The sequence below is a fragment of the Hyla sarda genome, chromosome 2 (assembly GCF_029499605.1).
Source record: "Hyla sarda isolate aHylSar1 chromosome 2, aHylSar1.hap1, whole genome shotgun sequence".
Lineage (NCBI taxonomy): Eukaryota > Metazoa > Chordata > Amphibia > Anura > Hylidae > Hyla > Hyla sarda.
Window position 1 is genome coordinate 393,695,217 of NC_079190.1, and position 20,903 is coordinate 393,716,119.

Here is a 20,903-nt window from a genome sequence, read left to right on the forward strand (position 1 = left end):
GTACTTATCAGCTGCTGTATGCTAGAGAGGAATTTCTTTTCTTTTTTAATTTCCTTTCTGTCTGACCACAGAGCTCTCTGTTGACACCTCTGTCCATTTTAGGAACTGTCCGGAGCAGGATAGGTTTGCTATGGGGATTTTCTCCTGCCCTGGACAGTTCCTAAAATAGACAAAGGTGTCAGCAGAGAGCACCGTGGTCAGACAAAGGAAATTCAAAAAGAAAAGAACTTCCTCTCGAACATGCAGCAGCTAATAAATACTGGAAAGGTTAAGATTTTTAAATAGAAGTAATTTACAAATCTGTTTAACTTTCTGGCACCAGTTGATTTTAAAAAAAAATACTTTTTCCAGTGGAGTACACCTTTAAGCATCAGCTTTGTAGAAATATCTAAATATTATAAAAATATTTTCAGGAAAAATAAAACCAAAACTAAAGAAAACGTAAAATAAAATCCTGTTTCATTAAAGTGAAGTGCACTATAGTAAAAACAATACAAAACGATTTATATAGATAATAGTTAATCTTCATGTAAGCAATTATAGGAGATTATGAGAAATGCAGTGTAAGCTATAAGTGTAAGATTAGCTTGTATTCCACATGTAATGTAATCTTATCTCTTATCTCATCAAAGTGTTCCATGTAACCATGTCTATTATTACAGATTATGTACAGCAAGTTTGCAGGAATAACAATCAATAGGAAAAGCAGGGTAATGACATAGCGAACTGTAGTGTTTAGAGTAGTTTCACACTCTGCGGAAATGCATCGGATTTTCTGTAGCGAAAAATCTAAGACATTTTTGCATCATTCTGTACAAAACTGGATCCAAAAGCAAATGTATATTAGATCCTGAGTTGTTGGGACCCCTACTGATCACAAGAATGGGGGTCTCTTTCCCCTCTTTCCTAAGTGAATGGATGGAGCGGCAGCACACATGCTCATTCACCACACCATTCACTTGGTATGGGACTGCTGAAGACAGTAGAGTTCTCATAAAACATGCTGTTAATATAAAATAGTCCCTCTTCAGACATACAGAGGTCACAAATGAGGGGCTGCAATTTAAAAGACTGCCTTTTGTTCTAGCCAACTTGGCCCAGCCAAGTATTACATGGTCGCCCATCTGCCAGGAAAAACATGTGTTCTACTACTGCAGAGTCCCATTGAACATTACACCAGCTGAGGCCTGGCATTAAACATGGCACTTCCTCTAAATTGGACTAACTTTTTGCAAGCTTTTGTGTTATCCTGCTTTAAAGTTATTGGTACTTTTGGATTATTCTAATTCACACCCTTTGATTTACTGAGCACCTATTGGCCACTAATTCTTAGGAAGGGTGTTGAAATACTTTTGGCCACACAGTATACTCATGATGGTCTGCATGTGACTGCAACCATGACCCGACAATCACAAGAAATCCATTTTGAATGAATATTTTGTTGCAGGTTGCAATCCAATCGCATTCACTTATATTAGCCGCAATGATCCTGGAGCATGGCACAGTGATCTCTGGCCGCATGACCTGTGTTGTGGCAAAAATGCCATGTGCCACTGCCCTAAACAATAGTTTTGTAGAATACATAATTTCCTGTGCACCATGTCAAATGGTACAAATAAATGAATCGACATGGCACCAAAAAGATAAAAATATATACTTCTGTTAAGGATCCACTGCTAAAATATAGGCAGAGCACAACAAAGGTACTGTGAAAATAGAACCTTTTGTTCAAGGAGTCACAACAGACTTGGACCCATTTCCTTATTTAAAGGACATCTGTAGTGTAAAATAAGTTATCCCGTATCTGAATTATAAGGGAAAAGTTATAGATCGCGGGTGGTCCGGGTGCTGGGTCCCCTCTGCGATCTCCTGTACGGAACCCCGGTATTCTACTCAAAGGGGGCGTGTCCATCCCCAGCATGACGCGGCAGCCGACACTCCCCCCCCATGTATCCCATAGAGATACATGGAGGGGGCATTTCAGCCACCACGTCATGCATGGACGAAACGCTCCGTTCGAGTAGAATGCTGGGGTCCCGTACAGGAGATCGCGGGGGAGGTCCCAGCTCCCAGGCCCGCGTGATCTATAACTCACCCCCTCACTACAGATGTCCTTTAACATAGTTAGTTCATATAACAAAACACGTAATTTTGTTACTTGAGGTGCAATCTAACCGCACAAGGTGCAGGCACTTGTCACATTCAGGTATGGAAGCTGAAAAGTGGGCGTCCGAGCACTGAGCTTTTTCTTAAGTGATTTCCATTTTCAACAAGAAGCTCAAGGATCAATGCTTAGGTGATGAAAACTATGTAAAACCTGTTGAGCCGGGCGGTTCCCTGGGCAGGAGTGATGTCACTAATGTATAGAAACAGTCTAAGAGAGGCAGGGGTGTGTAGGTTGTGCAGGTTGCTATGACATAGAATAACACCCCACCTGAAAAAGGTTTTCCTTTGGAGACTAAACAGAAAGAAAATAAATATTCACGGTCAAGAATCAGACACTTAATCAGTTATGACAACATATGTTGGTCTGTAAGGATTAGCCCTACCTGGATAGACATCCTTGAGGATTTAGATAAAATAACTGCACACTTACATTTTGTTTTTTATTTACACCAACTAGGACTTTTTTTAATTTACCATTTCCAAAGCTTAAAGTATATGATTGTTATGGCTAAAGGGGCATCACGGAAAATCACAATTATATCCTATGCTCGTGATACTGTGCGATAGCTGGGGGTCCTAGTGGCACATGTAGGCCCATAGCACCTTCCACAACTTTTCAGGTATCTGTACATGCATTTGTACATGGTAAATTGGGTGCAACAGCCCAAAAATACCCCATATATTATTCTGCTGCAGTGTCTTGAAAAACATTGAATAATGTACTTATCCTTGCTCCAAATGACAGGCCATTAATCTGTATTCCTAGAAAGCTCTTCTATCTCCACCCTCTTGTAAATGAACACCGCTTGTGAGACACCCAACAGCTCTTTCTACTCTGTATACTTTAGGAGGATCCATTTAATAGAAATGTTTAGACACGCATTGTTTGGTGTGTTTTCAGCACTTGGACTGCTCTGTCCTTGTTCTTGACAAAACAAAAGTATATATTTATACTGTAAAAAAGATAGACTAAACTATATTTCTCACAGTTTGCATTATAAACATCAGATAGCTGGTGTCCAGCCAGAGTATCCCACCTATGACCTTTCCCATAGACACACTGCTTTACAAATGATGGGGAGTTATTTAACTGGTAAACACCTCCAGTGCCGCTGGGGAAGTAAAGGAGCAGACAAATTAAAAGCCCATGTCTACTCTGTTAGACACCATGGAACTATCTGTTCACTAGACTTTTATAAAGATAGGGGATAAGATGTCTGATCGCAGGTATCCCGCTGCTGGGGACCCCCGCAATCTCTAATGCAGCACCTACCTGTGTGAGCTCCACGCAGCGCCGTAGGCTCAGAGTCTGAAGCCTCATGATTACGGGGCCGAAGTATCGTGACGTCACGACTACGCCCCCGTATGTAGTCCCCCCCGCCCCCCCAATGCAAGTCTATGGGAGGGGGTGTGCAGTCACGCCCCCTTACATGGACTTGCATTGAGGGGGCGGGGCGTGACCTCACACGGGGACGAAATCGTGACGTCACGATACTCCGGCCCCGTGGTAGTAACGCTTCAGACTCAGAGCCTCCAGGGCTGCGTGGAGCTCACACAGGTAGGTGCTGCATGAGAGATTGTGGAGGTCCCCAGCAGCGGGACCCCCGTGATCAGACATCTTAACCCCTATCCTTTGGATAGGGGATAAGAGGTCTTAGGGCCGGAGTACCCCTTTAGTAACATAGTTCATAAGGTTGAAAAAAGACCAGCGTCCATCAAGTTCAATCTATATGACTAAGGAGTCCCTACTGATGTTATTGTAGGCGAAAGCTTGGGATCTAGTGATCACCAGTCAGTGTGGTTTAATGAAAGAACAGTGAAGGAGTCACACCACACAAAAACTTTTAGATTTAAAAACTTAAAGACTTAAAAAGTTTTAGATTTTAGAAAAACAGATTTTTCAAAAATGAGATTAGTCATAAATGAGTCCCTATCAGACTGGAACGGATTACATGGAGTCCAGGAGAAATGGGACTACTTAAAAAAAGACGCTTTATTGAAGGCAACAGAAAATTTCATTAGACTTCTCAGTAAAAGCAGAAAAAGGTAGAGACCACTGTGGTACTCAGTAGAAGTGGCCAAAATCATAAAAAACTAAAAGCTAGCATTTAGTAATTATAAAACAACCCAGAGCAATGAAGAAAGGGAAATCTATAAGACAAGGCAGAAAGAAGCCAAGCAAGTTATAAGAACTTGTAAAGTGCAGGCAAAAGAAAAACTAGCTCAGTCTGAAAAAAGGGGATAAGACATTCTTCAGATATATAAATGAAAAAAGGAAATTAAAACAAAGAATAACTAAATTAAAAACAAAGGAAGGAAGGTATGTAGAAGAGAATAAGGGGCTAGTCGATTACCTTAATGAATACTTCTGTTCAGTTTTTACAGAAGAAAAAGAAGTAAAAGGACCTCCATTAGAGAGGAAGACTAATGAATTGTTTGATGCATGTGTCTTTACAGAGGAAGAGGTTCTATGTATGCTCTATAAAGTTAAAGGTGTTCTTCGGTGCTTACACATCTTATCCCCTATCCAAAGGATAGGGGATAAGGTGCCTGATCGCAGGAGTCCCACCGCTGGGGACCCCTGGGATCTTGCACGCGGCACCCCGTTTGCAATCAGTCCCCGGAGCGTGTTCGCTCCGGTTCTGATTACGGGCGACCACCGGGCCGGCACGGGCCTGTGGGTGGTGCTCTGACGCCAATGGCACAGGTAAAAAGTAACGGTCACAGGAAGAAGTAGTAATAGCGGAGCAACTCACCCGGTGTACTGGAGGGGATTCAACCGAGGAACATCGCGATCAAGCGAGGAAGCAGCGGATGCTGAAGATGTCACGGGGGTGGGGGGGAGTGGGAGTCAGGCGTCGGGCCACAGCCGTATCGCACTAATAATTGAGTGTCTGACCTGAGTCGCTGGGGCCTGACAAAGCACCAAACGGTGCGATACGGCTGTGGCCCGACGCCTGACAACCCCCCCCCCGGTAACATCTTCAGCATCCCAATGCTTCCTCGCTTGACCGCGATGTTCATCGGTTGAATCACCACCAGTACACTGAGTTGCTCCGCTATTACTACTTCTTCCTGTGACCATTACTTTTTACCTGTGCCATTCGCGTCAGAGCACTACCCACAGGAGACTGCATACCTGCCCTACCTAATTATGTTGTATCAGGAGTTTTCATTCAGAGTCATATAGGACTGTGCCAGATCTGTCTTTTCTTTTGGGTTTACGTTAACAGATTTATTTAACCAATCACTGGTAACAGGAGTCATCCTGGAAGATTGGAAATTAGCAAATGTTGTGCCCATTTCACAAGAAAGGTAGTAGGGAGCAATCAAGCAACTATAGACCAGTAAGTCTGACATCAATAGTGGGGAAATTAATGGAAACCCTACTAAAGGATAGGATTGTGGAACATCTACAATTCTGATTTGCTGCCTTGTTTATTTGCCTCAGTAACTGATCTTCTGTCTCTTACATTATGATTTGTGGCTTATAGCAAACCCCTATCAGAATTTTTTTATTTTTATCTCCATATATTTCTACCCATAATGACTCCACATTATTGTTTCCCTCCCGTATATCCTCCCGCAGTGCGGCCTTCAGACTCGATTTCACATAAAGACAAACTCCTCCCCCTTTCTATTTTGTCCGATCCTTCCTGAATAGACTATAACCCTGTATGTTGACTGCCCAGTCACAGCTACTGTCCAACCAAGTCTCTGTTATACCCACTATGTCATAATTTTCCTCAGACATCAACCACTCCAGTTCCTCTGTTTTATTGGTTAGACTTCTGGCATTAGTCAACATGCAATTCAATGGTGTATGTTTTTTCTTCATATGAAGCCTATCCCTATTAACTAATCTAACCCCCAGGTACATTAATAAGTCCCCCCCAACTCTGTCTACACTATCTTCCCCCCTCTACGTTGTAGGTTCCCTCCCCTCCAGTCCCTAGTTTAAACACTCCTCCACCCTTCTAGCCATCTTCTCCTCAAGCACAGTTGCACCCTCCCCATTGAGGTGCAGACCGTCCCTACGTTAGAGCCAGTATCCGACAGAGAAGTCGGCCCAGTTCTCCATGAACCCAAACCCCTCCTTCCTACACCAGCTTCTGAGACACTTGTTTACCTCCCTAATCTCCCGCTGCCTCTCTGGTGTGGATCGTGGTACAGGTAATATTTCAGAAATTATTATCTTGGAGTCCCCTGAAATAATTTTTAAGGACACCCCACCTACCTCTTACTTTGTCATTGGTGCCAATATGTACCATGACTGCTGGGTCTGCTCCAGCCCCACCCAACAATCTGTCAAGCCGATCCGCGATGTGCCGAACTCGAGTGCCAGGAAGGCAACACACTGTTCGTCGATCCTGATCTTTGCGACAGATTGCCCTGTCTGTCCCCCTAATAATTGAGTGTCTGTCTGGCATGCCCTGTACTCCTCCCTCCCTCCTTACTGGAGAAGAAGCCCCCTGGTGATCAGAGGCAGAGTCCTGCTGCAGTACTGCTAGCTCTGAAATGGCATCCCCCTCATCTGACAACCGGGCAAACTTGTTGGGGTGTACCAGTTCAGGACTAGCCTCCCTGACACTTTTCCCTCTACCCCGTTTTCTGACTGTAACCCAGCTAGCTGCCGTATTGTCCTGCACCTCCGTCCCCCTATCCTCCCCCACCTCTACCCCAGAGAGTACTTCCTCAGTGAGCAGGAGATTCCTCTCCAAGTAGTCAATGTGTCTCAGTGTTGCCAGTTGCTCCTCTAGACCCAGGATCTGGGCTTCCAAGTGAACAACTCGCACACAACAATATGCACCCTCAAACTGCTGTTCAAGGATTGCATACATTGTGCAAGATGCACACTGGACTGCCTTTTCCAACATGAAGGCCATACTAGATTTGGAGATTGCAAAAATTAACAGTAAAAAAAAAAATGAAATATTTAAATTTAACTCCCTGAATTTAAACTCCCTTAATTTTAAGTCCCTCTCACTTTTATACATACACTCACTTGTATACTTCACACTCTTGTATACAGACACACAATCACTAGCGCAAACAATCGCTTAGTATACTTTCTTTTATAGTTCCCAGATACCACCTCTCTCTCTTCCACTGCCTGGAAGTGAATGCAAAGGGCTAGCTGGCTGCAAACAACTGCAATTCATCAGCTGCCAATTAATTAACTACTCCACCCACTCTCCCCCTTTATTCCTCCCAAACAGAGAAAGAGGAAAAAAATAATTATAATTTACTCTGAAATACTGCAAGAAACAATTAATGTGGAGACGGATCAGCTCATTTAGGGATCAGTTTCAGGATTCCCATAGACATCTATGGGTAGCTCTTTAAAGGAGTACTCCGCTGCTGAACGTTTGGAACAAATTGTTCCAAATGCTGGAGCCGGGAGCTCATGACGTCATAGCCCCACCCCCTCATTACATCACACTCCGCCCCTCAATGCAAGTCTATAGGAGGGGGCATGACAGCAGTAACGCCCCCTCCCATAGACTTGCATTGAGGAGGCGGGGCTATGACATCACAAGCCCTCGGCGCTGGCTCCAGCGTTCGTAACAGTTTGTTCCAAACGCAGAGCAGCGGAGTACCCCTTTAAGGCTACATTTACACTACGGAGTCTGCACTGGGAGCCACCAAAATGCATTGTCAGGAGAACCAATAGAATGAGCATATTCCAGAGTCCAGAATTTAAAGCGTATCCGTCAGAGCCAACAAAAATCTTTTTTTAAAATATCACTAAGTACCTAATCCTGACCATGTAAATCTATTTTTTATGTGTCTAGCACCTTTATTAAATTTTTTATTACACTTTTAATTTAGCTCCCTAGTCTGGATTCCTCTCAAAGGGAGGGGCGTGGCCTCACTCTGCAAGTCTCTGCCCCCTCCCTCAGTATGCTGTCTGCTCACATCTCCCCTAGCATTAGCAAAACTACAACTCCCAGCTTGTCCTCACTGACAGTAGCGGGACACAAGCTGACAGTGGGAGGATTTTTCCTCCAGCTGTGAGCCCTGCACTACCAGCTGTCAATCAAGGAAGTGTGTCCATGACATAGGTGATGATGCATGGACACAGCAGGACTAGTATGAGTTCAAGCAGGCAAGGGGGGGGGGGGCAGTTGTTTGACTGGCTTTTTCAGTTTGAAATACTGAAAATTTTCCGATGAAAGCAATTGCAAATCCTATTGGTTTTGCATGCTTTACAACATATCAAAAGGTTTTGTATTTGACAGTGCCCATTTAAATTCCCCGTGGTGGAAATTCTGCAGTGTGCACAGTGCAGCAAAATCCCAATGAAGACAATGAGAGATTCTTGCAAGGCAATATGGTGAGAAGAATTTCTCCGCTTGTAAATGCCATACTATGAATGTTTTCTATATCTCACCCAGGTGCTTGATTCTGAGCTTACACTGCTCTATTACATCCCACCATTCTGCTGCTACTACTAATTGTGTACTGTATACATAAAAGGAAACTGGATCCCCTCAGAGTGTGTGCAGTGTATAGGAGACATCAAAGAGGCTTGGCGCCAACTACTAGCCCGGGGAAAACTGAAAATAAGATCTGAAGATGGGAAAACTAGTGAAAATGCCATATACACGTTATATAGTGGCCAGGAAAAGGGCTAGTCCTTACACACACACACGACAGATTATCCTAAAAGTGTAATGACCATTTAATTGTTGCATCCTGTAAATAAAAAGATATGTCTTGGTCATGTGATGTACATACAGACACAGAACCCAGTAAAAAGAAAACAGAGAAGCGTGCAATGAAAATTTGGAACATACCACAGTGTGATGGAATAGCAGTTCCCAGGAGTGATGCACTTTCTGATTCTGCAGCATATCCACAAAATCATGGATAAAATAACCTGAAATGAAAACAAGACATCAGGGAATTGTTTTAAAAAGGAACCTTAGTCACCATATGCTGCAAAATAATTTTTGATTATATATGTTTTTATAGGATCATAAAATAAAATGGGTTTTCTGAGACTGAAGAGCAAAGTTTTTCTATTACAGAAACTAACCCGTTTCTCGTACTTTCTGTACTCTTTACAGACTCCTATTACATATGCTATGTTGTCATGTGAAATTCACCTTGAAAACCCTATTAGGCCATGTTCACAAACCGTAAAATCGGCCATTTTTTTACCGTGAAGCGCTAATAAACTGCAGTTTTTTTGCTGTACGTCTTGTTCTAATGATGTGGGGGAAAAAGTTGCCATTAGCAACCAATCAGATCACTTCTTTTATTTTTCAGAGGTATTTTCAAAATTAACCCCTTAAGGCCCATTTTCACCTTAAGGACGCAGCAAATTTTCATTTTTTCATTTTAATTTTTTCCTCCTCCCCCTCTAAAAATAATAACGCTTTAAATTTTGTACCTACAGACCCATATAAGGTCTTGTTTTTTGCATCACCAATTGTACTTTAATGACATCACTTATTTTATAATATAACCTGCAGCGAAGCAAAAAAAAAAAATATATATATATATTTGTGGGGTAAAAAAAAAATAAATAACAAAAAATAACAAAAAAAACACCATTTTGTGGGGGCTCTTGTTTCTAAGCAGAGCACTTTTTGGTAGAAATGACACATTATCGTTATTCTGTAGGTCCATACGGTTACAGGGATACCCAATTTATCTAGGTTTTATTTTAATACTTTAAAAAATTACAAACCAAAATGCACCAAAATTAGTATGTTTAAAATTGGCATCTTCTGACTCCATAACTTTTTTAATTTTCCGTATATTTTTATGGCATATGAAGTGACCAAAAATGCACAATTTTGGAATTTTTTTTTTTTTTTTTTTTTACATGTACACCATCGATCGTAAGGTTTAGCTAACCTTATATTTTAATAGTTCGAACATTTACGCACGCGGCGATACCACATATGATTATTTTTATTCTTTATTACATTCTTTTATTTTAAAAAATGGGAAAAGGGGGGGGGATTTAAACTTTTAATAGGGAAGGGGTTAATTCACTTTTAAGTTTTTTTTTTTTAAATTTATTTCTTTTTTTGTTTGCCTCCAAACATGCAAACTTCTGATTGCACATACTGATCAATGCTATGCCATAGCATAGCATTGATCAGTGTCCTTGGAGCTCTGCTGCTTCTGCCTGCTGAGCAGGCATGGAGCAGTAGATCGCCGATCGGACGACGGAGAGGCAGGTGAAGACCCTCTCATCGTCCAGTATGCTGATCAGGACATCGCAATTTTGTCGCGATAATCCCGATCAGCTCCGCTGAGCTGCCGGGATAGGTTTAGCTTAGTTTTAGACGCCGTGATCAGTTTTGATTGCGGCGTCTAAGGGGTAATGCCGGGCATCAGATAGCCGATAGCAACCGGGACCCATGGGGTTTAACCCCTTCTCTGCTGGTGAGAACGGTTTAAACCTTGCCGTAAATGTATGGTGCTGCATAGCATCACTTAGCACACAGGGCCGTAGATTTACGGCATGGCTGTGACATGAGCGCAGGAGCTGTCACCAGCCATGGACCCGCTGGTAATGGCGGACATCAGCGATCGCACTGAACAGTATGAGCAATCTAATGATTGCTATAAATAGTCCCCTATGGGGACTAAAAAAAGTGTAAAATAAATGTAAAAAAAAAAAAAAGTTAAAATTTTTTTTTTTTAAAGCCCCTACCCCAATAAAGTTCTTTTCTCCATATTAATAAAAAAAAGCATAAAAAACTGATAAATAATAAACATATTTGGTATCATTGCGTGCTTAAATCTCCGAACTATAAAAATATAATGTTACTGATCCCCTACGGCGAACGGTGTAAAAAGTAAAAAAAAGTTTAAATAATAAATTAAAAAAATTCTGCTTTTTGTCACATCAAACTGCTAAAAAATGTAATAAAAAGCGATCAAAAAGTCACATATACGCAAACGTGGTACCAAAACAAACTACATATCATGGCGCAAAAAAATATCCCTCACGCATCCCTGAATACGGAAAAATAAGAAAGTTTGAGGTGGTCAAAATAAGGCAATTTTAAACATACTGATTTTGTTAAAAAAAAAGTTTGAGATTTTTTTAAAAGCAGTACAATAATAGAAATGTATGTAACCATGGGTATCATTTTAATTGTATTGACCCAGAGAATAAAGAAAACATATAATTTTTACCGTAAAGTGTACAGCATAAATACGAAACCCCCAAATTTGTTAAATTATTTAACCCCTTAAGGATTGTTTTTTTTTCCGTTTTTGCATTTTCGTTTTTTGCTCCTTGCCTTTAAAAAATCATAAATCTTTCAATTTTGCACCTAAAAATCCATATGATTGCTTATTTTTTGCGCCACCAATTCTACTTTGTAATGACGTCAGAAATTTTTCCCAAAAATCTACAGTGAAACGGAAAAAAAAATAATTGGGAGACAAAATTGAAAAAAATAAATAAAATCGCTGTTTTGTAACTTTTGGGGGCTTCCGTTTCTACGTAGTAAATTTTTTGATACAAATGACACCTTATCTTTATTCTGTAGGTCCATACGATTAAAATGATACCCTACTTATATAGGTTTGATTTTGTCGTACTTCTGGAAAAAATGATAACTTCATGCAGGAAAATGTATACGTTGAAAATTGTCATATTCTGACCCCTATAACTTTTTTATTTTTCCACGTATGGGGCGGTATGAGGGCTAATTTTTTGCACCGGGATCTGAAGTTTTTAACGGTAAAATTTTTGCACTGATAGGACTTATTGATCGCTTTTTATTCATTTTTTCATGATATAAAAAGTGACCAAAAATGCACTATTTTGGACTTTGGAATTTTTTTGCGCGTACGGCATTGACCGTGCGGTTTAATTAACGATAGATTTTTATAATTCGGACATTTCCGCATGCGGCGACACCATATATGTTTATTTTTATTTACACAGTTTTTTTTTTTTTATGGGAAAAGGGTGATTCAAACTTTTAATAGGGGAGGGGTTAAATGATCTTTATTCACTTTTTTGCAGTGTTATAGCTCCCATAGGGACCTATAACACTGCACACACTGATCTTCATCATTGATCACTGGTTTCTCATAGGAAACCAGTGATCGATGATTCTGCCGCTTGACTGCTCATGCCTGGATCTCAGGCACTGAGCAGTCATTCGGCGATCGGACAGCGAGGAAGCAGGTAGGGACCCTCCAGCTGTCCTGTAAGCTGTTCGGGATGCCGCGATTTCACCGCGGCTATCCCGAACAGCTCCCTGAGCTAACCGGCATGCTTTCACTTTCAAAACGGCATTCAACTTTGAACGCCGCGTCTAAAGGGTTAATAGCGCGCGGCACCTAATGCCGCGCTATTAGCCACGGGTCCCGGCCGTGGCCCGCGTTATAGATCGGGAGCGGACACATGACGTTCCAGTACGTCATGTGTCCTTAAGGGGTTAAATTTCCTTACACAAGAAATAATTTTTTGGGTTTACCATACATTTTAGGGTAAAATGAGTGATGTCATTACAAAGTACAACTGGTCACGCAAAAAAAATAAAAAGCCCTCATATGGGTGTGGGAATGGAAATATAAAAGAGTTTTGAATTTTAGAAGGAGAGGAGGAAAAAACAAAAGGGGTTAAGGATTCAGGCCATTCCTGTACGCCCTGCATCCTTAGCAGGTTAAAGAAGCAAGCTGATTGGTTCCTATGGGCAACTGGTCTACTTTTCCCCCATTAAGAGTTTTTTTTGTTATGTTTTATACTACTTATACAGACTAAGAAACCATATTGCTGGTGTAAAGGATCAACCAGTGGTCTTTTTTTGTTGTTGTTCCGCTACAATGACAATGAAATAAAAATCGATAGTGTAAACCCAGCCTTATCTACTAGCCAAGCTACTGTGGCAGAGTGTCCGCTGTACTGTACAACCACTGTGTATGGGTCCACACTGTGCACTGGCTTCTGCCATACATATACAGCAGATTTTGTGGTGTTTTTCTCATTTGTCAGCAATAATATGCAGGCACCATTGGGGGGGGGGGGGGGGGGATGGAGATTTATCAGGAGGAAAACTTGCCCAGTTGCCCATAGCAACCAATCAGCTTGCTTCTTTCATTTTTAGGAAGGCCTGTGAAAAATGAAAGAAGCGATCTGATTGGTTGCTATGGGCAACTGGACAACTTTTCCTCTGCACAGGTTTAGATAAATCTCCCCCCATGTTGGCTAAGCAACAGCAAGCTTATGAAAAAACAAGGAATTAACCATGTACTAGCATGAATGCCATTAGAGATGAGCGAACTTACAGTGAATTCGATTCGTCGCGAACTTCTCGGCTTTTCCTGCATAAATTAGTTCAGCTTTCAGGTGCTCCCGTGGGCTGGAAAAGGTGGATACATTCCTAGGAGACTCTTTCCTAGGACTGTATCCACCTTTTCCAGCCCACCGGAGCACCGGAAAGCTGAACTCATTTATGCAGGAAAAGTCAGCAACCGCCGAGCTGAGAAGTTCGTGACGAATCAAATTTACTGTAAGTTCGCTCATCTCTAAATGCCATGTATGTTTGTCTCAATTTCTTTTGCCACTGATCATTTACAAATCTTATTTATAATATAAATGTTAACAAAATCCCCTTTGTTTTGACGAATCCCTTCCATGTTCAGTAGCAGGGTCAGAAGGAGACATCACGAGGAAGTACAAAAGGCTGTGGCAGTGTATAAGGGGATGGGATGACAGAGGAATGTGGCAGTGACGTGCACTTCCAGTCTTGCAACTCGTTGTATTGTAAATCTACTGTAGTCCAGTGTTTCCCAACCAGGGTGCCTCCAGCTGTTGCAAAACTACAACTCCCAGCATGCCCGGACAGCCTTTGGCTGTCCGGGCATGCTGGGAGTTGTAGTTTTGCAACAGCTGGAGGCACCCTGGTTGGGAAACACTGGTGTAATCAAATGGTGTGTAAACAGCAACAATATAAAGAGAGTGTTTGTAAATAGAGACATCAACTCAAAGCAGCTAACCTATAGAGACCGCAATAAGGCAATGTGAGAAGCGGGAGTGGGTGGCGATCAGGTCTTCTGCCATCTCAGGATGCAGGTAGAACCTAAAGAATAAATAAAAAGAAAAAAGATGACATTTCTATACACATGGTATCAGTATGACCAGCGCTACTCGAATGGACAACATAAAAATAAACCCCTATTTTGTCCAACCCCTGTACATAGACTAAGTCAAGTCACAATAGAGATTATGTGCAGTGAATGTGGAGATCCTATTCCAGTGTAAACTACAACCTTGTATGACCCACTGCTAGGGGCACTGCCACTATTATATGTCTGCCAATGAAGTCAAATTGACCCAGCTCCAAAAGTCCTGTTGCCGAAATAACAACCTTTGTGCCAACATATCTACCTGTAACTACACTGCTCAAAAAAATAAAGGGAACACTAAGATAACACATCCTAGATCTGAATGAATGAACTAATCGTATGAAATACTTTCGTCTTTACACAATTGAATGTGATGATAACAAAATCACACAAAAATTATTAATGGAAATCAAATTTATCAACCCATGAAGGTCTGGATATGGAGTCACACTCAAAATGTAAGTGGAAAACCACACTACAGGCTGCTCCAACTTTGATGTAATGTCCTGAAAACAAGTCAAAATGAGGCTCGGTGGTGTGTGGCCTCCACGTGCCTGTATGACCTCGCTACAATGTCTGGGCATGATCCTGATGAGGTGGCGCCAACTCCTGGACAGTCCGTGGTGCAACGTGGCATTGGTGGATGGAGGGAGACATGATGTCCCAGATGTGCTCAATCAGATTCAGGTCTGGGGAACGGGCGGCCAGTCCATAGCATCAATGCCTTCATCTTGCAGGAACTGCTGACACACTCCAGCCACATGAGGTCTAGCATTGTCTTGCATTAGGAGGAACCCAGGGCCAACTGCACCAGCATATGGTCTCACAAGGGGTCTGAGGATCTCATCTCCATACCTAATGGTAGTCAGGCTACCTCTGGCAAGCACATGGAGGGCTGTGCACCCTCCCCCCCACCACCACCACCATTACTGACCCAGCACCTAACAGGTCATGTTGGAGGATATTGCAGGCAGCAAAACGTTCTCCACAGCGTCTCCAGACTCTGTTACGTCTGTCACATGTGCTCCGTGTGAACCTGCTTTCATCTGTGAAGAGCACAGGGCGCCAGTGGTGAATTTGCCAATCTTTGTTTTCTCTGGCAAATGCCAAACGTCCTGCACATTGTTGGGCTGTAAGCACAACCCCCACCTGTGAATGTCGGACCCTCATACCACCCTCATGGAGTCTGTTTCTGACCGTTTGAGTGGACACATGCACATTTGTGGCCTTTTTGCAGGGCTCTGGCAGTGCTCCTCCTGCCCCTCCTTGCACAAAGGCAGAGGTAGCGGTCCTGCTGCTGGGTTGTTGCCCTCCTACGGCCTCCTCCACATCTCCTGATGTACTGGCCTGTCTCCTGGTAGCGTCTCCATGCTCTGTACACTACGCTGACAGACACGGCAAACCTTCTTGCCAGAGCTCGCATTGATGTGCCATCCTGGATGAACTGCACTACCTGAGCCACTTGTGTGGGTTGTAGACTCCTTCTCATGCTACCACTAGAGTGAAAGCACCGCCAGCATTCAAAAGTGACCAAAACATCAGCCAGGAAGCATAGGATCTGAGAAGTGGTCTGTGGGCACCACCTGCTGAACCACTCCTTTATTGGGGTGTGTCTTGCTAATTGTCTATAATTTCCACCTGTTGTCTGTTCCATTTGCACAACAGCATGTGAATTTGATTGTTAATCAGTGTTGCTTCCCGAGTGGACAGTGTGATTTCACAGAAGTGTGATTGACTTGGAGTTACGTTGTGCTTTTTAAGTGTTCCCTTTATTTATTTTTGTAACCGTGTATAAACCCAGTACAGCAGGGAATAAGCCTGGTGCTCATCACCTGGTAAAGATATGTACATATCCCTATGGAAACATCCCACACTACTGGGAATGGCAGATGGCGATGGTAGGGATGAGATATACACAGATCCATATTAAAAACAATGTTGTGGCTTTCCTGTTGCTGCAAAACTACAAATCCCATCATCCTGGACAACCTTCAGCAGCTCATTTATGGATATAAGGCACTGTTCCCCAACCAGGGTGCCTCCAGCTGTTTCAAAACTACAACCCCCAGCATGGGAGTTGTAGTTTTGAAACAGCTGGAGGCACCCTGGTTGGGGAACAGTGATATAGGGTAGTGCTCTATACTTTTATAGCAGTGATCTGCAACCATTGGCCCTCCAGTTATCACAAAACTACAACTCCTATCATGCCTGGACAGCCTTCAGCGGCTTATTTATGGGGTACTTTTACAGCAGTGCTCCATTATCAAGGGCTCTCCAGTCATCACAAAACTACAACTCTCAACAAGCTTTGCAACAGCCAGAAAGCCACAGGTTGGGGAACACTGGCCTACAAGTCCCCCACATCCAAAGATATCCAACACAGGTTACATATCAGTGTTTCCCAACCAGTTTGCCTCCAGCTGTTGCAAAACTACCTAAGGTTGTCAAGGCATGCTGGGAGTTGTAGTTTTGCAACAGCTGGATGCACACCGATTATATACATCTCCGTGTGCCTCCAGCTGTTGCCAAACCACAACTCCCAGCATGCCTGGACAGCCTTTGGTAGTTTTTCAACAGCTGGAGGCACACTGATAATATATATACCAGTGTTTCCCAAACAAAATGCTTCTAGCTGTTGCCAAACCACAACTCCCAGCATGACTGAACAGTCTTTGGTAGTTTTGCAACAGCTGGAGGCACACTGATTTTATATAAGTGTATATATATATACACACACATACACCAGTGTTTCCCAACCAGTGTGCCTCCAGCTGTTGCAAAACTACAACTCCCACCATGCCCGGACAGCCTTCGGCTGTCCGGGCATGCTGGGAGTTGTAATTTTGCAACAGCTGGAGGCACCTCGTTTGGTGAACACTAATATATACACAAATACATCCCTTCTACTACACCCCAAAGATCAATGGCATAGGTGGCATCCTCTCACCCCAGCAGTGCCCAGCTCCCGGTCAGCAGGCTGTGCACGAACGATGTCCAGATGTTCCTCCATTTCCAGGGGTTCCGGAGGGCAGAGCTGGGTGCGGGGATCAGGGTCTCCAGCCTCCCATTCAACAGGCGGAAGCAGAGGAAGGAGGCTCCGGTGACCAGAACCCCGGGATCCATGATCTCCATGGGCAGAGCGGCGGTGATGGGCGCGGACCGGAGCGGGATGTTGCGCTACAGATGTGTATGACGGCCGGGCGCTCCGATCTCTCGCGGTCACCGCGTTCTGTTTTTCGAACCTTGTGTAACTTTTTCTTTGACAGAAGAAACAGCAAACAACCCGGTCCGCGCTCTGGGATTGGTCAGCCCGCCCTCCCCCCTCCTACTGCATCTCCATGGAGAAGTGCCCCCCTATCCCCACCCAGCTCTGGGAGCGCCCCTGTGGAGGTGACACACACTTGTCCCCCGGTGACACAGTTGTGTGTAGGATGTGTCCAGGTCACGTTATCACCTCGGCTCCGGGGACAATAAAGATAACGAGCAACAGCTTGTGTAACCAAAGGCACAGTTATACAATGCTGTCACGTGACGCGCCCCGCGCCAATCCCGCCACGTGTATTTAGTAAGGCTATAGGGGAAGGGAAGGATGGAACCGTCATGTGGAGAGCGGACTGTAGTGTAATGTACACTGTCACTAGTGGGGCACTTACATGTCACACATAGTAGGGGTGTGCGGGTCACTTATATGTCACACATAGTAGGGGTGTGCGGACATGTCACACATAGTAGGGGTGTGCAGGTCACTTACATGTCACACATAGTAGGGGTGTGCGGGTCACTTAGATGTCACACATAGGGGTGTGTGGGTCACTTACATGTCACACATAGTAGGGGTGTGCGGGTCACTTATACGTCATACATAGTAGGGGTGTGCGGGTCACTTACATGTCACACAGTACGGGTGTTCGGGTCACTTACATGTCACACATAGTAGGGGTGTGCGGGTCACTTACATGTCACACCTAGTAGGGGTGTGCGGGTCACTTACATGTCACACATAGTAGGGGTGTGCGGGTCACTTACATGTCACACATAGTAGGGGTGTGCGGGTCACTTACATGTCACACATAGTAGGGGTGTGCGGGTCACTTACATGTCACACATAGTAGGGGTGTGCGGGTCACTTACATGTCACACATAGTAGGGGTGTGCGGGTCACTTACATGTCACACATAGTAGGGGTGTGCGGGTCACTTACACGTCACACATAGGGGTGTGCGGGTCACTTACATGTCACACATAGTAGGGGTGTGCGGGTCACTTATATGTCACACATAGGGTTGTGCGGGTCACTTATGTCATACATAGGGGTGTGCGGGTCACTTACATGTCACACCTAGTAAGGGTGTGCAGGTCACTTACATGTCACACAGTAAGGGTGTGCGGGTCACTTATATGTCACACATAGTAGGGGTGTGCAGGTCACTTACATGTCACACAGTAGGGGTGTGCAGGTCACTTACATGTCACACAGTAGGGGTGTGCAGGTCACTTACATGTCACACAGTAGGGGTGTGCAGGTCACTTACATGTCACACAGTAGGGGTGTGCGGGTCACTTATATTTCACACATAGTAGGGGTGTGTGGGTCACTTATATGTCACACATAGTAAGGGTGTGCGGGTCACTTACATGTCACACAGTAGGGGTGTGCGGGTCACTTACATGTCACACATAGTAGGGGTGTGCAGGTCCCTTACATGTCACACATAGTAGAGGTGTGCGGGTCACTTACATGTCACACATAGTAGAGGTGTGCGGGTCACTTACATGTCACACATAGTAGGGGTGTGCGGGTCACTTACATGTCACACATAGTAGGGGTGTGCGGGTCACTTACATGTCACACATAGTAGGGGTGTGCGGGTCACTTACATGTCACACATAGTAGGGGTGTGCGGGTCACTTACATGTCACACATAGTAGGGGTGTGCGGGTCACTTACATGTCACACATAGTAGGGGTGTGCAGGTCCCTTACATGTCACACATAGTAGAGGTGTGCGGGTCACTTACATGTCACACATAGTAGGGGTGTGCGGGTCACTTACATGTCACACATAGTAGGGGTGTGCGGGTCACTTACATGTCACACATAGTAGGGGTGTGCAGGTCACTTACATGTCACACATAGTAGGGGTGTGCGGGTCACTTACATGTCACACATAGTAGGGGTGTGCGGGTCACTTATATGTCACACATAGGGGTGTGCGGGTCACTTACATGTCACACATAGTAGGGGTGTGCGGGTCACTTATATGTCACACATAGTATGGGTGTGCGGGTCACTTATGTCATACGTAGGGGTGTGCGGGTCACTTACATGTGACACATAGTAGGGGTGTGCGGGTCACTTATATGTCACACATAGTAGGGGTGTGCGGGTAACTTATATGTCACACATAGTAGGGGTGTGCGGGTCACTTACATGTCACACATAGTAGGGGTGTGCGGGTCACTTACATGTCACACATAGTAGGGGTGTGCGGGTCACTTACATGTCACACATAGTAGGGGTGTGCAGGTCCCTTACATGTCACACATAGTAGAGGTGTGCGGGTCACTTACATGTCACACATAGTAGGGGTGTGCGGGTCACTTACATGTCACACATAGTAGGGGTGTGCGGGTCACTTACATGTCACACATAGTAGGGGTGTGCAGGTCACTTACATGTCACACATAGTAGGGGTGTGCGGGTCACTTACATGTCACACATAGTAGGGGTGTGCGGGTCACTTATATGTCACACATAGGGGTGTGCGGGTCACTTACATGTCACACATAGTAGGGGTGTGCGGGTCACTTATATGTCACACATAGTATGGGTGTGCGGGTCACTTATGTCATACGTAGGGGTGTGCGGGTCACTTACATGTGACACATAGTAGGGGTGTGCGGGTCACTTATATGTCACACATAGTAGGGGTGTGCGGGTAACTTATATGTCACACATAGTAGGGGTGTGCGGGTCACTTACATGTCACACAGTAGTGGTGTTGGGGTCACTTACATGTCACACATAGTAGAGGTGTGCAGGTCACTTACATGTCACACATAGTAGAGGTGTGCGGGTCACTTACATGTCACACATAGTAGGGGTGTGCGAGTCACTTACATGTCACACATAGTAGGGGTGTGGGGGTCACTTACATGTCACACAGTAGGGGTGTGCAGGTCACTTACATGTCACACATAGTAGGGGTGTGCGGGTCACTTATATGTCACACATAGGGGTGTGCGGGTCACTTACATGTCACACATAGGGGTGTGCGGGTCACTTATATGTCACACATAGGGGTGTGCGGGTCACTTACATGTCACACATAGTAGGGGTGTGCGGGTCACTTACATGTCACACATAGTAGGGGTGTGCGGGTCACTTACATGTCACACATAGTAGGGGTGTGCGGGTCACTTACATGTCACACAGTAGGGGTGTGCAGGTCACTTACATGTCACACAGTAGGGGTGTGCAGGTCACTTACATGTCACACATAGTAGGGGTGTGCAGGTCACTTACATGTCACACAGTAGGGGTGTGCAGGTCACTTACATGTCACACATAATAGAGGTGTGCGGGTCACTTACATGTCACACATAGAACGGGGTGTGCGGGTA

At 44.2% G+C, this 20,903-nt stretch overlaps 1 protein-coding gene across 1 annotated transcript in view; it reads right to left on the reverse strand.

Moving 5' to 3' along the window:
* Window positions 1-17,969, reverse strand: part of TLCD2 (TLC domain containing 2) — a 45,927-nt gene extending 27,958 nt beyond the window's left edge. Inside the window, exons 1-3 of the mRNA XM_056560787.1 lie at window positions 17,228-17,969; window positions 14,152-14,234; window positions 8,967-9,049 (exon numbers count right to left, since the gene is read on the reverse strand). Coding sequence (XP_056416762.1) covers window positions 8,967-9,049; window positions 14,152-14,234; window positions 17,228-17,412 — 351 coding nt within the window. The 5' untranslated portion in view covers window positions 17,413-17,969. The remainder of the gene's footprint in view (window positions 1-8,966; window positions 9,050-14,151; window positions 14,235-17,227) is intronic.
* Window positions 17,970-20,903: the final 2,934 nt, after the last annotated feature.